At 41.4% G+C, this 14,094-nt stretch overlaps 1 protein-coding gene across 1 annotated transcript in view; it reads left to right on the top strand.

The window, feature by feature from the left end:
• Positions 1 to 13,828, top strand: part of LOC104155623 (rap guanine nucleotide exchange factor 6-like) — a gene marked incomplete at its 5' end in the record, with an annotated part of 33,771 nt that extends 19,943 nt beyond the window's left edge. Inside the window, 5 exons of the mRNA XM_009709285.1 lie at positions 927 to 1,061; positions 2,459 to 2,572; positions 7,114 to 7,339; positions 9,358 to 9,869; positions 13,500 to 13,828. Of these exons, the coding sequence (XP_009707587.1) occupies positions 927 to 1,061; positions 2,459 to 2,572; positions 7,114 to 7,339; positions 9,358 to 9,869; positions 13,500 to 13,828 (1,316 nt within the window). The remainder of the gene's footprint in view (positions 1 to 926; positions 1,062 to 2,458; positions 2,573 to 7,113; positions 7,340 to 9,357; positions 9,870 to 13,499) is intronic.
• Positions 13,829 to 14,094: the final 266 nt, after the last annotated feature.

Here is a 14,094-nt window from a genome sequence, read left to right as displayed (position 1 = left end):
AGGTTTTTTTCTGTCTCTAAATTTGCTAGTTGCAAAGCAGTATTATGTATTAAAATGCTTTTGACCTATTTACGTAACTGTTCTATCATTTGAAAGCTACAGTTGTGTAGCTACTATTAAGTAAAGTTGGTTGCAGTCAGTAAATGATATGAAATTATTTGATGATACATTGAGCATCAATATCCATTAAAATAGCTTCAGAAAACGGTGTATTGCAGCATATAAAATAGTGTTTCCAGTTAGTGTTTATTTCAAGACTCCTCTTAAAAGCCTCGCAACTTGATATGTTCCAGAAGCTTTGCTGAAAGGTGTTTCTTCATTCCCGTGTGTTAAGTGTTCATTGTTGATCTAACAAGATATTGAGGACTTAAATTAAGTCCTCAGCACTGTGTCCTCTGCAAGGTGGTCTAATAGGGAACAAGAAATACCACATCATCAGTTTGCGAAGTACAGTGGTACACTGGTTTTGCTCAACTTGCAAAGTTGTGTATAGTGCCTGTGGGTGCTGGTTTGAGAACTCCTGATGGTGAAGATCTTGAACTGACTTGTTGACTATAACGCCAGTTGCTTTTAACACTGTCCCAACAGTGTCATGGGCAAGGGTTTCCTCCAAGCTTTATACGTTACACAGTTTTTAATCCTTTGCCAAAACCACAAGTAATGTATCTGTTGCAATGGTTCTGGTTATGACCTGGGTATGTCAACACACTTCAGATGAACAGACAGCAGTAGCAGTGGCCGCTGCTGATCTGATCTAAATTTGAAATGAAGACTGACTCTGCATGTAGAATTCATCTGAGGGTCTGCTCCTCTCTTTGCTGAATACTCCAGTGATTGTTCAACATGGTGCTTGTTTGTAGTTTAAACAGATATCACTGACTTGAAAAGAGAGTAATACACAGTAAATGATTCCATTGTTCTTCTAGGTACAGGCTCCCCACAGAAGTCATTAAGCTTGTCTGAGGAAGTAAGTAGTAAGAAACAAACAGATGACACTATGTCCATGGCATCTTCTTTGCACTCCAGCCCACCTGCTTCTCCTCAGGGCTCTCCACGCAAAGGTACGTGTACTGTGTGAATGTTCACAGTGTGCATGTCAGCATCAGGCTTGGGAACTCGCGCCTGTGTTGTACTAAAACCAGGGTGGGCAGCAGCAGGAATATTTGTTGGTAATGACATGTAAGAGAAATGGTAGTTCAGGATATTCATGCCAAGAATAGAATCATGTCTTCTTATGAATAGACATAGTTTTTCAATATATTTATATGTTTTGGCCTTAAAAGTCCCCTACTATTTAAAAAGGGGAACAATTGTTTTCTTAAAACTTGCTTAAGTGCTTCTGACAGAATTCCCAATAGATCTTCAGTGCTGACACCTGCCAGCGTATCAGTTCAGATTTAGGTGACCACTTACATGAATGGGATTCACAAACCTGGGGTTTTCTTGAAGATGACAGTGTTGCACAGCAACTGTGGCTGTTGAGACATCTTATGTTGCTGCTTAAGGTAGCTGGAATATCAAGTGATTAGATGGAGCTGGAGATAAAAGGGTGTCGTAGTTCTACAGAACAGATGGTTTTGATAGCTGCAAAAGTAGTGCATCCATCTAAATCCTTGAGTCACTATTCATAGCTTTTGTTCTTGTGCACAGGGCTTTGTATACATCCCTGTCTATCATGATGCCCTGAGAATGCCTTTATTTTTGATGTCTTCATCTTAAAAGACCTGCATCACTTCATCATTAGTCAACCTTGGATGGGAATTCATTTGAAATCTCTTAACACCACTTTGTAGTCAGCCAGTGTGGTCAGTGTTGAACGGTGTAAGGCATTTCTCCCTCCCTTCTGTGCTGCTTTTGCCTCACTGACAGCCCGAAGCCACTGGATTAGCATGGCATGGCATGGTGCATCTTCTCACACTTTGCAGTGGGAGATCATGCTGGTCCATCCACTTCTGCCTTCACAAGATACTGTTTCCTTTAGGAGAATGCCACTTATTTTACTTAGACACAGCATATGTATAAGAAGCGTAATTACTTGGGTTGCCAAACCTAGCTCCAATGAGATTTTTGAGCATCGCTTATAAACATGTTATTTTTGTTAACTTTCATCTGGTTCTTTGAAAATAATGTTTTGTTTCTTTGGGATTATTTCATTAATTCAACTTGCTTTCAGCATATTTTTAGCACTGATCTAATTTCATTGAGGTGATCCATACCCTGTTTTATGTGTGGTGCTAACAGCTCATTGAACTAAAATTAGGTGCTTCACAGACAGCTGAAAGACATAATTGTAGGCATGAACACATTCCACTTAATCTTAGATTTCATTTTCTTTTGAGCTATACCCAAGTGATATGCAAATAGGATTGAAGAAAAAAGGTTTGAAAATCAGGATGTTATTTTTGCCGTTATTTATCTTGTCACTTATCAAGATCTGCCTGTGTGTACTTTGTTGTAGTTGGTAACATCCAAAGGTCGGATAACTGCAGTCAAATGAATCTCTCTGGCTCTTCCTCATCCCTCGCCAGTGAAACCAGCAACAAGAACAGTGGACAGCGCAGCTACGGAATAGGTGGGGCCTATTTACAAAAGAAAATTTGGATGATTATCAAAGCAAGAGACAGTTCTGACATAAGTGAAAAGGCAGAAAGAGAGGATGAGAGTAAAAAGGTGGAAGCTGAGCGTGAGGACAGGAAGATGAAGGGACCCCGGTTTGGAAGACTTTCTTCTCCAGGGAAAGAACAGCTTTTACTGCAAAAAGGAAAGCAGAGCACACTGAAGATTCAGAAGGGAGTGAAAACCAAAAGGAGAAAGACAGTGATGCTCTGAGTACAGCAAGTATCTATAGCAACAGCAATCTGTGGACATCTTCCTGCCTATGTATGAAGTCTAGAAGGAGAAGGAAGACTATATGATGCATTTTTAGAAGAAAGACTATGATGTCCCTTTTATGTCAGATATACTGATTTTTTCTAAGTTATTTTAGCATTATTCATTCAAGCTGTTTAATGTGCTTCCCTTCCGGATATTTGTGTCAGTTATTTATAGCTAATCACCCTTACAGTGCAGTGAAGACAATGTGAAGTTTAGAAAATCAAGGAACAGGTACACTGGCAGTTCTGTTACTTAGTGTTTTGCAAATGCCAATGAAACAGTAAGTTCTGCAACATTCTCTTAATTAGACTCTAGATAGTCCCTCATACGATGTAAATCGAGTGCTCACTTCCAGAATTGGTGTATATTTGCATTGGTTACATCTTCTGCTAACCTTTTAAGCCCAGTGAAGACTTGCATTTAATCTGTTTATATACGTGTGCTGTGCTTAAGGATTCAGGTTTCAGATAGTGTTAAACTCTTTAATGAAGAGCAATCCTTTTGTTCTCTAGATCTTTGAAGTTCTTGAAGAAGAGCATCTTAAAAATAAGGGAGAACATTTCCTACTGCAGTACAGTTGTGTTAATTTTAAGGTGTCCGTTAGAGTAAAGAATATGAGGTATTAATTATTGTCAAAGGAAAGGCAACTGAAATTTAATCTTAAAAATGCTGATCTTAAATGCATTTTTTTCATTCATAAGGTTCAGTTCTTTAGTTTGATAATAGTGATATTTGTTGTAGTGATATTTGATGCTCATATTTGCTCTTAAAAATCTTACAGCAATAATCAAGCTTAAGCTGTGAATTTCTTAAATTATGAACTGTATGCTTAATGGCATGTATACCAATGGCTCCAGATGCTGTATTATCTGACCTCTAATTTTTACGGACTTGATGGCATCAGTCTTCTGTATTAGGTTGTGTGTATCACTGACATGGCTTTTACACTGCCTGGTCATTTCACATTTTCGCCTAATTGCTGTCAATATGTGGCAGTCCAGCTCAAAGGCACATATAGGTAGAAATGAAATGAGAAATTGAGTGATTGGCAGGAATTTTGGAAAAAATGCTTATCTGAGGACTGTGTCAACAGTGTAGTACTACAGTCTCCTGTAAAGAAAGACCATATTTTGAGTAATTACAGATTCTTGTTTACAAGGCAATTGGTGGCAGTCCAGCTCAAAGGCACATATAGGTAGAAATGAAATGAGAAATTGAGTGATTGGCAGGAATTTTGGAAAAAATGCTTATCTGAGGACTGTGTCAACAGTGTATTACTACAGTCTCCTGTAAAGAAAGACCATATTTTGATTAATTTACAGATTCTTGTTTATGAGGCAATTGATGATCCAGTATTTTCAAATGAAGGCTCTAATTTTGTAATTTTATGCACATAATGTAAGGCATATCATAGACTGTTTTCTCCTAGTGGAGGCAGGGATGTATTTCCTGACATGCAGTGGATTTGCTATAGAGAAACCCAATGGGAACTTACAGAAAAAAAAATACTTAAACCAAAACAACATCACAGTCATTAATCCAAGACTTTTTGCCCTCGGATAAAGGGGAACAGACCACAACTGTGGGCCAGGGAGTTACTGGAGTTTTGTAATTAAAAAAAAGAAAAACCAAACAGAAAACCAAACAACAAACCGATTTAACCGACGCCTCCTGATTTTGTTGCCTGATAGCATGAGAGAATGAACTTTGGTCTGCCCATGAGATGGTACATGGACTTATCTACAGAGATGAATACTTCAGAGAACTTGAAATCTGAACATCCTAAATTTGCGGCTGCGACTGAAGGCACTTAAGCCTACAGGGCCTGATAGGATTCATCCCAGGGTACTGAGAGAGTCAGCTGACGTTATTGCTAGACCTCTCTCAGTTATTTATCAATGATCTTGGGACTCTGGAGAAGGTCCCAGTCAACTGGAAGCTAGCAAATGTTATTCCAGTTTTCAAGTAAGGCAAGAAAGAAGACCCTGCTGGTTATAAGCCTGTCAGTCTCACTTCAGTGCCAGGTAAAATGATAGAGAAGATTAATCTGGGAATTACTGAAAAACACTTGAAAGACAATGCGGTTATGAGTCAGAGCTGACATGGGTTCATGAAGGAAAGGTCATGCCTTACTAACTTAATATCCTTTTAAAACAGGATTACCCACCTTGAAGGCAAAGGGGAGGCAGCAGATGTGGGTGGCTGGGATTTTAGCAAAGCTTTTGATACTGTCTCTCACAGTATCCTTCTGGACAAAATGTCCAGCATGTACACCATACTATGGATGAATGGGGTACCATCTGGCTGGCCGCCAGCCATTAGTGGTGCTCCTCAGGACTCAATTTTAGGGCCAGTGCTCTTCATGTTTTTATCAATGACCTGGACAGAGGGAGTTGAGTCCGCACAAGTAAGTTTGCCAACAGTGCTAAATTGGGAGGAGTGGTTGATTCCTTCCAGGGTAGAGAGACCTTACAGAGAAATCTTGATAGATGAGAGTGCTGAGCAGTCACCAGCTCTGTGAAATGTAACAAGAGCAAATGCCGGATTGTGCACCAGGGACAGTGTAATTCTGGAGGCAGATATAGACCAGGGGGCAAGAGACTGGAACACAGCCCTGGAGAAAGGGATCTGGGGGTTTTGGTGGATGGGAAGCTCAGTATAGGTCAACAGTATGCCCTGATGGCCAGAAGGGCCACGCGTATCCTGGGGTGCATGAAGCACAGTGTAGTGAACTGGTTGAAAGAAGAGATTGTCATGCTATGTTTGGCACTGATGGGCCTCACCTCCAGTGCTGTGTGCAGTTCTGGGCTCCACAGTAGAAGAAGGATACAGAAACATTGGAATGTGTCCCAAGGAGGACAGCAAAGATAGCGAAAGAACTAGAGGGCATGACTTACGTGGAGCGGCTGAGGTCACTTGGTCTGTTCAGTGTAGAGCAGAGGAGACTGAAGGATGCCTTCATTGCTGTCCACAGCTTCCTCATGAGGGGGAGCGGAGAGGGAGGTGCTGAGCTCTTCTCTTTGGTGTCCGGTGACAGGACGCCTGGGAATGGCTTAAAGCTGGAAGTTCAGATTGGATATTAGGGAAAAAGTTCTTCACTGAAGGGCTGGTCAAATACTGGAACAAGGTCCTCAGGGAAGTGGTCATGGCCCCAACCCTGCCGGTGTTCAAGAAGCGTTCAGACAATGCTCTTAGGTACATGGTTCAACTTCTAGGTTGCCCTGTGTGGAGGGAGACCAGTCATTAAATGTGAAGGACCTCAGAGTGTGGTTTCCTTCAGACCAGCCCAGATGCACTTTACTGAGTTCAGTTCATTTCATTTTTCTCCCTGATTCTCTAAGATTGTCAAAATAAATGATTTAGGCACATTATATGTACTAAGGGCTTTTTCTGATGCAGTCTGGGGGACAGCTGTCCCATCTGGAGTCACTTTAGCTATACCAGCAGAAGTATCTTCAGGATATATGTAGCCACAACCCATGGAAATCTCCAATATAGTAGTCTCCAGGTACTAGGAAGTGTTGGATATATGGGGCTATATGCATTTGTTGTGTTTGAAAGAAGTTACTTGAAGGTAAGGGTAAGCCAAGCAGAAAAAAAGTATTAAGTATTTTGCTCTGAATCTGGTGAGATTTTCAGCTGTTTCCTTTCTGCAGGAGCAACACTGGCGTCTGGTCCAGCTCCTGCCAAAGTTGTATTTCCCGCTTTTGCTTCCTTCTGTGTTAATTTTGGAACAGATAGTAAAACTGAAATGGACCATATGGCTAATCCCCGAGTGCTAATAGCTGGCTTTTACCTTAGTCAGCATCTCCTCATCCACTGCCAAAATCTTCTTTTGAGTCTCACGTGACAGTAGAGCAGAGGGATAGTGGGCAATGCACTGCGTTTGTACTAGAGGACTCGGGTGCTTGCAGAATTGGAAAGACATGATCTATCTACCCCACTATTCATGCTGCAGCTGTTGATCCTGGTTATGTAGGTTTAACCTTCTGGTACTGGAGTTACAGGTAGGTTATTGGAGTCACCAGACTTGTATTAATGAATCTGTGCTAGGTGCTGAAGGATGCCAAAAAGCTTTAGTACCCTACAAACTTTGGTGGACTGACTGTATGCAAACAGGGTTTGATTGTTTTTTCTTGTAAATACCCGTGCTGAAATGTGTGTGTCAATACGTCGTCGTGGTTCCTAGTAAACTCAGATTGCTCTTTGACCAAGGTATTCTGTTCTCCTCTCCTTTAGGCTATGCCCTCATACCTTCCACTAAATCTGATAACTTCTCAGACTCCAGTCACAGTGAGATTTCCTCCCGGTCCAGCATCGTGAGCAACTGCTCAGTGGACTCGATGTCGGCAGCGCTGCAGGACGAGAGGAGTTTGTCCCAGTCTCTCATTGTGGTGGATTCAGGAGGGGCAGAAAGAAAAGAGCATCCTCAGCCGCTGGCTGATTATGGCCAGCCGTGCCCAGGGTAAGATGCAACTTGGTTTTAGTTGGGCTTGGTGTCCTGGTGTCAGAAGGGGTAACGAAGCTTTGGTCAGGACACAGTTATGCACTCTACTGTGGTTATTAAACTCTTGCTAGAAGCTGGAGTATTGGCTGCTCTGTATGGGAAGAGCCTGTTTTCCCAAGAAACTTACATATTACTTGGGTAGACAACAGCTTGTTCCCATCAGTGGGGTTCAGATGGACATCTCTTGCAGGAGACTGCAGATGTGTTAAAAGCTAGGATGATGCTTAACAAATTAATGCAGTGGTGAGAGACAGCAGAAGAAGAACAGGATATTCTCTCTCTGAGTCAGCAGTGCCAGTCACTTAACATAGTCTAATGTGAGTTTTAAGGATTTTTCATATTACCATTTGTTGCTTAGGCAGACTGGGAGCTTTCTGCCACTGGCTTCCTGAGAGTTTCCACACAAGAGGTCTTGTTACTTTAGTGCAATGAGAACTTGTTCTCAGATGACACTTTGAACTGAAGTTTTTGGTTTTGTTTTACTAGATGTTAAGCCTTGATCTGTAAGATTTAGTATGTGGGAATCTCCTTGGGATAGCATCTGCTGTTCTCAGATGGGGATTCAAGTAAACGAGAGATGCTTCTTACATTTCTAATTTTTGCAGCTCATCTATAAAGCTGTGTAAGGTTTTAATGATTGAACTCTATAAAGAACTGTATATTGTTTCTGTATAACTGATCATAATACACCAGTAGCATGTGGTGGTCTCTCCCCTCTAAAAGAGCTTATTAGTGTATGCTTTGCTAAAGTCATGCAGCTCTGAAGAAATTAGTGATTCTGTTTATTTCATTGGGCTAAAATGGAAATTGAAAGATGTGCTTCATAAAAGAAAAGAATTCCCTTTTCTAAAAGGCACAACGCATGCTGAGAGTTTCGTCAGAACAGTAACAGTGTACTGAGTGAAATGCCTTTTCGTACTGGCTATGAAAAACCACCTTCAGTGGTAGCTGACGTGGGGTGCGTTGCGCCAAGGACACTGCTACTCTCTAAACTCATACTTCTCTTTGCAAGTTAAAAGCAGATTGTTCATGTTTTGTCGTTCTTCCTTTATACCTTAGTTTCAGTGGTTTTGGAGGGAAGAAAGCAGCTTTTATGCTAGAACTTATAAAATAGAATAGCAAGGGGAAAAAATGTTGTTTGCACATATCTAGGAAACGTTCCTTGATTTCACAACATGTCAGTAAACTGCTGAGGGATAGCATGGAATTTTAACGTTGTGCTGCCCATGCATTTGTTAACGTAACCAGAAATAGTTAAGAGACTGGAATAACATCTAGCAATTGTAACTTCATGTATTCTAAATCCACGCAAACTTGGCTTTATTTTTTTCGCCCTTCATTATGTGTTGACAGCCATTAGAGCTTTTAGCAGCCATTTCTTTAAACAAGAAATTCTATACTTCAGTTCTCAGAATCTGTCACTCCAGATCGTTTCCACAAATGTTATTTATGCCCAGTATTTCCAAATGTTCTTGAAATACAACTACTTCCACTTTATGTAAACAACTTTATGTTGCTGCCTGTGAAAGGGTGTTTTTTATTCTAAATATTTATTTTGGATTTAGTTTATAAATGCAAAGAAAAAGATGGTGGTAGCCTGAAACTAAGAGGTAGTTACTCCTTTCCTTTGTGTCAGACACTGTCTTGCTGTAGTTGATAGAGGAAAGCTTCTGAGGACCAGATTTTTATGTATCTGAGGTCAAACCTGTAAATGCCTGTCACAGACTTGTTACTCCCTTGGGAATAACTTCCCTGCTGCCATGTGCAGTAATGAGTCAGGAATAACGGTGTCTCTTCTCACTGCTCCCATGTGCCTTGAGCTTGCTGCCTCTGTGTTTTGAAACCAGAGTTTAGTTGTCTTTAAAACCAGATAATTGTCTCCGAGTATGTCACTCTTACTTTAAAAGCTTGTGAGTTGTGTGGTTTTGTTTGCTTGGTTTTTTTTTTTTCCTGATTTCTGTTGTTTTCAAACGTAGCTGGTCAATCACTAGGCCTGCTCTCATCAGAGGGATGGCTTTCACCTCCTCCATGAGCAACGAGGAGATCTCCCATGAACACATCACAGTAGAGGCAGCAGATAGCGGCCGGGGAAGCTGGACTTCATGCTCAAGTAGCTCTCATGACAACTTCCAGAATATCCCAAACCAGAAGAGCTGGGATCTCCTTAATTCTTACCGTCACACCCAGCTGGACGGACCTATAGCTGAAGTCGATCCCACAAACTGTTACTCTGAGGAGGCTTATTTGTACTCCGAAGCCTTTTCCAAGACCAACAGGCAGTCAAAAGCCAGCGTGGAGCTCGATCAGTCTCGGCAGAGCTGGGCCTCCTCCAGCTCGCTGTCAGACACCTACGAAACAAACTATGGGACAATTAAGCGGAAAGGGCTGGAGAACTCTACAGCAGAGCAGACGGAGGTTTTGGACTCTAAACCAGGCGCTGATACAACTTACAAAACTGTTACTTCGAGTACAGAAAAAGGCCTGATAGGTAAGCCAAGCCAACAGCTTATGAAAGCTTCTACATGTGTTTTTCATTTTGATATTAAGTTGCTAAGAAATGACATCAGCAGGTCTGGAGGCTGGATGGCATGTTAAATTCAGCTTTACATGTGGTTTTAATGAGAACACTACGCAGACAGTGTGTTTTCAAGCCACCTTCTTTTGCATTAAGAAAATTGAAATAGTAAACCAGCCCGGTTCCCAGTCACTTTATGGGTCTGCAGGAGAACTATCTGCATGAAAATTTCCGGCGCTTCCTCTCTGTAGTATGGCCTTTTATTTTTTTGGATGATTTTGGAAACACTTGTCACTGTAGAGATCCCTCTGATGAGGAGCAACGAGCATGGCTTCTTGAAGGCCATGTAACACAATACTTTCCATGAACTGGAGAGGGAAGAGCAGGACTGCTGAGTGGTACAGAGCTCTCCCACCGCTCTGGAGCTGGGGCACCTTTCATCCACAGGGCTTTGGTGTCTGGAAGCTCAGGAGCAAAGCAGATTCCCTTCCCGTCTTTGCTATGTTAAACTGCCATTTATTTGGTTACAAAGCTGCAGTTTGACTACATATGAAAGGAGAAAAAACTTATAAAATGTCTTTTCAAAGATGCATAGTTCTGCCAAGCAAGATGTTCTTTCACTATCCTAGTCAATTAGCAGCCAAAACTAAAGGAAATGGGTTAGCAACAAGATAAAATGTGGAGTGCAAAGCTTTCTAGACTGTAAGTCAAGGGTGCAGCTGAAATGCAATTTAATTACTGACTAAATTGCCAGAGGAGTTTATGTTATCAAAGGTAATTGCCTGAATAAACATTGCACAGAGGGTGGAGGCCTTGGATTACATTCCTTCTCCTTGCCTTTGTAGAAGAAAGGCAGCATGGTGGAGCCTTGCAGAAAACTTGCTCACAGCTCACTCCTGTGCACGGGCTCTGCCTTTGTAGCCTTTCAGAGCTGCTCACGAGCCTCTGAGCTGTTCTAGGAGATGGCGTGTTAGCTCTTCAGTACGTGCCATCCTTGCTCACAGCTCTTCCCCTTCTTTGTAATTCTGTTTACATGCTGCACCATATAGTTTGCCTCCTGTGTGCAGTTGTAGGACACTGGTAAGAAACTCTGAGCAACGTGCTTCAGCAGAGCGTGCAGATGTCTGCTTAAGCAAAGATCTGATATAGGTGGGTATAATTTCTGGTTTGCAAATGCAAATCAGTTAGCTATTCACCATCACACAATATGCCAAAGATATTTTATTTTGCCATTTGCTTATTCTCTACAAACAGCTTGTTGCCAGAGTCTGTAATGACTGCATGAGTTTGGAATATTGTAAACAAAACAAGAATCTTCAGTTCGTTTGCTTAATGAGTGCTGGTATCGAAGAGTTCCCCAAAAGAATTGGCACAAGCTTTCTTGCCTGAAACCTTTAAAATGGAGCTGGAAAGGCACTGCCTACATACTAATGGCAGAATGTGGTCTTGACAGAATCAGTAAATGTGATGGCTTCATAACTTCACGTGCATCTCTACCCGCTGCAGCTCGAAGGTTTCTTGCTGCAACCTTTGCTTTGCCAGCAGAGAAGGTGTGGGATGGTGACAGTGTGGAATTGCTGTACATCCGCAGGGAAAGCTTTTCCATTACCTTTACCTATAGTGGGCATCACAATTTATATTGCTGCCTTTCAGTTACATTTCCCTGTGGAATTTCACCTTATTTTCTTTAGGAAGTGAATATTTGAGTAATCAGCTGCTTGGGAGGGAGATTTCTTGTGAAAGGGTTTTGTAACCTCCTGAGACTGTGGGTGGGTGACAGAAATTATGGACACTTAATGCTGTGGACATTAAATGCTTTTAGAATGTTTTATTTGGATAGAATTTGTAAAATATTACGAATTAGAACTTTATGAAAGGGCACACTAATCCTACTTTCATTATTACAATAGGCTGGATATTAGCTCTAGGAAGCCTGAAGCTTTCTCCTTTAGAGGAGAAGATACCCACCCTGGTCAGTCCTCCTGCAAAGCCAGGGCCAACGTTGCTCAGAGGACCCAGCCCTTCCCCATCCCTTCAGGGAGAAGAAAGCCTCCTTCACTTCCCCTGCTTTCTCATAGGGGCCTGGTTAAATGCTAGTTAAATGAAAATGATTCCTATAAATCAGCAGTATAAATCTCTGCCTGTACCCATGTGTATCTGCTCAAACCCAGACTGTGAATTCGGTTTTGTTTATTTTACTATAAACCCAAGCGTGAACCGAGGCTACCAGTTAACCGGCTGTCGTTCTGACACCGACACCTCACAAGTCCACAACACAATGAGAAATACTCCTTTATTTTCATCCTTTCACGTTCTTGTAAGATAAGAAAATATTACAGTTGCTGAAATAAATGAAACTGTAATGAATGTGCACTGTTTAAAATGTATCCACAAGAAGAATGCAAATTCACTCAACTAATAGATTTTAAAAATTAACCTAGCTTTGAAACTCTCTTGTTGCGACATGTAGATGGAAAAAGCCCGATTTAACATGCACATGAGCCCCAGACCTGGGGGTGGGTGGGAGGGGAGAGAACTTAAAAAATAATTAAGTTTTGGTTTGAGAGCCTGTGTGACCTGAACTGCAGATGAATGGGGCAGGAAGGTAGAAGATGAATAATGTGGCATGGACATTGCAGATAAGTATTATTGATTGTAGTCTTTTCATGACTGCAAAAGGTGTGATGCAGCCTTTCCAAAGGCATTTGTTTCCGTGACTGTTCCTGGTTATTTCTCACTTGTAAACAGAGAGCAAAGCTTAAGATAGAAGTTTAAAAGAAAACAAAACAAAGCAAAAACCCCAAAGGAAAAAAAGAAAGGAAAGAAATTAAAGTATGCGTATGATAAGCCATCATTTACTATTAGAAAATGTGAAATAATGAATGCAGGCTCAATGTACAGTTTGCCTTGTAGGAGCAGTTTTATGTGATGCTATTTTTCTTTCTTCCTCTAGTGTAGCTGATTGGATGGTTTAATGTCTTATTACACATAATTGATACGGTGATATTTTATTATAATGAATTTCCGTTAAGCCACTGAACTCTCTTTTGGGCGATGAAGAGGATGCTGTTGGAAGTCAACCAGTAGTTCTCGCTATCAGACACTAGCACGCTGTGCAAAGTAACTTTGGGGTAGTTGCCTTAATTTCTTTTGTTTCAGTTTCCCAGCCTGTAATAGAGAGTGGGAGCAGACTCAACCGGCAGCGTTGCCATGGTGGCATTGCCATGGTGGCATTGCCGTGCTGGCTCTCCGTCCATGCCGTAGAGCTGCTTAGCATCCCGCAATGGAGTGGTGCCGCAGGAGTAGGGAGTATAATGAGCGCTGTAATTGCAAGCTGAGTGTAGAGAAGGTTATAGTCCTGTTTCCACTCAACTGGCATCTTGCCTAATGAGTTCATGGGTTCTCTTGCTACTCTGACTTGTAAAATAAATAGAAAACGTAAATGAAAGCATAAATATCTGCTGCTGTCGTTATAACCAGTGTTTCTGCATTTGCGTTTTGTTATCAGTTTCTGTTTTGCCATTGTAACATTTCATGATTTTTTAACGTTTTGTTTCCTTTGTTTTCCTCTTTAACATTTCCATTGCTTATTTCTTGTGCCAGTGTACTGTGTCACCTCACCTAAGAAGGACGATAGGTATAGGGAACCACCGCCCACCCCTCCGGGATATATGGGGATTTCTTTAGCGGACATAAAGGAAGGATCGCCCCACCACCCACACCTAAAACCTCCCGACTATAGTGTGGCAGTGCAGAGGTCAAAGATGCTGCACAGTGACCTCTCTAGACTTTCATCAGCTTCTCTCGGTAGTGAACCGGTGGCCTGTATTTCATCGAAGATGCCTCAGTGGCATAGTCGGCAGCCGTCCAACCCCAAGCTAGCAGATATGACTGACGCAGATAGTGAAGAGGATGGTATGTGCAACACCTGACTCGGTAGATGTTAAGTGAACTGCTGTGTGAACCTGGTCTGTGCAGTGTTTACTTCACAACGATGTTCTGGGCTTCCTCTTGGTCATTCTTGGAGATTAAAACTTGATTAATCTCTAAACATACAAATATATTTGTATGGTTGTATACACATGCATATATATATATATACATGTATATACATGTAAAAAAAAAAAAGAATGCCTTCCCTTTAGAAAAAGCATGTTGACACTGAACAGACTCTAAATTATATATAAATAAATATATA

This window comes from Cariama cristata, unplaced genomic scaffold (assembly GCF_000690535.1).
Source record: "Cariama cristata isolate BGI_N322 unplaced genomic scaffold, ASM69053v1 scaffold2490, whole genome shotgun sequence".
Classification (NCBI taxonomy): domain Eukaryota; kingdom Metazoa; phylum Chordata; class Aves; order Cariamiformes; family Cariamidae; genus Cariama; species Cariama cristata.
Note: the sequence above shows the minus strand (reverse complement) of the source record. Positions and strands in the feature narration are given on the sequence as shown.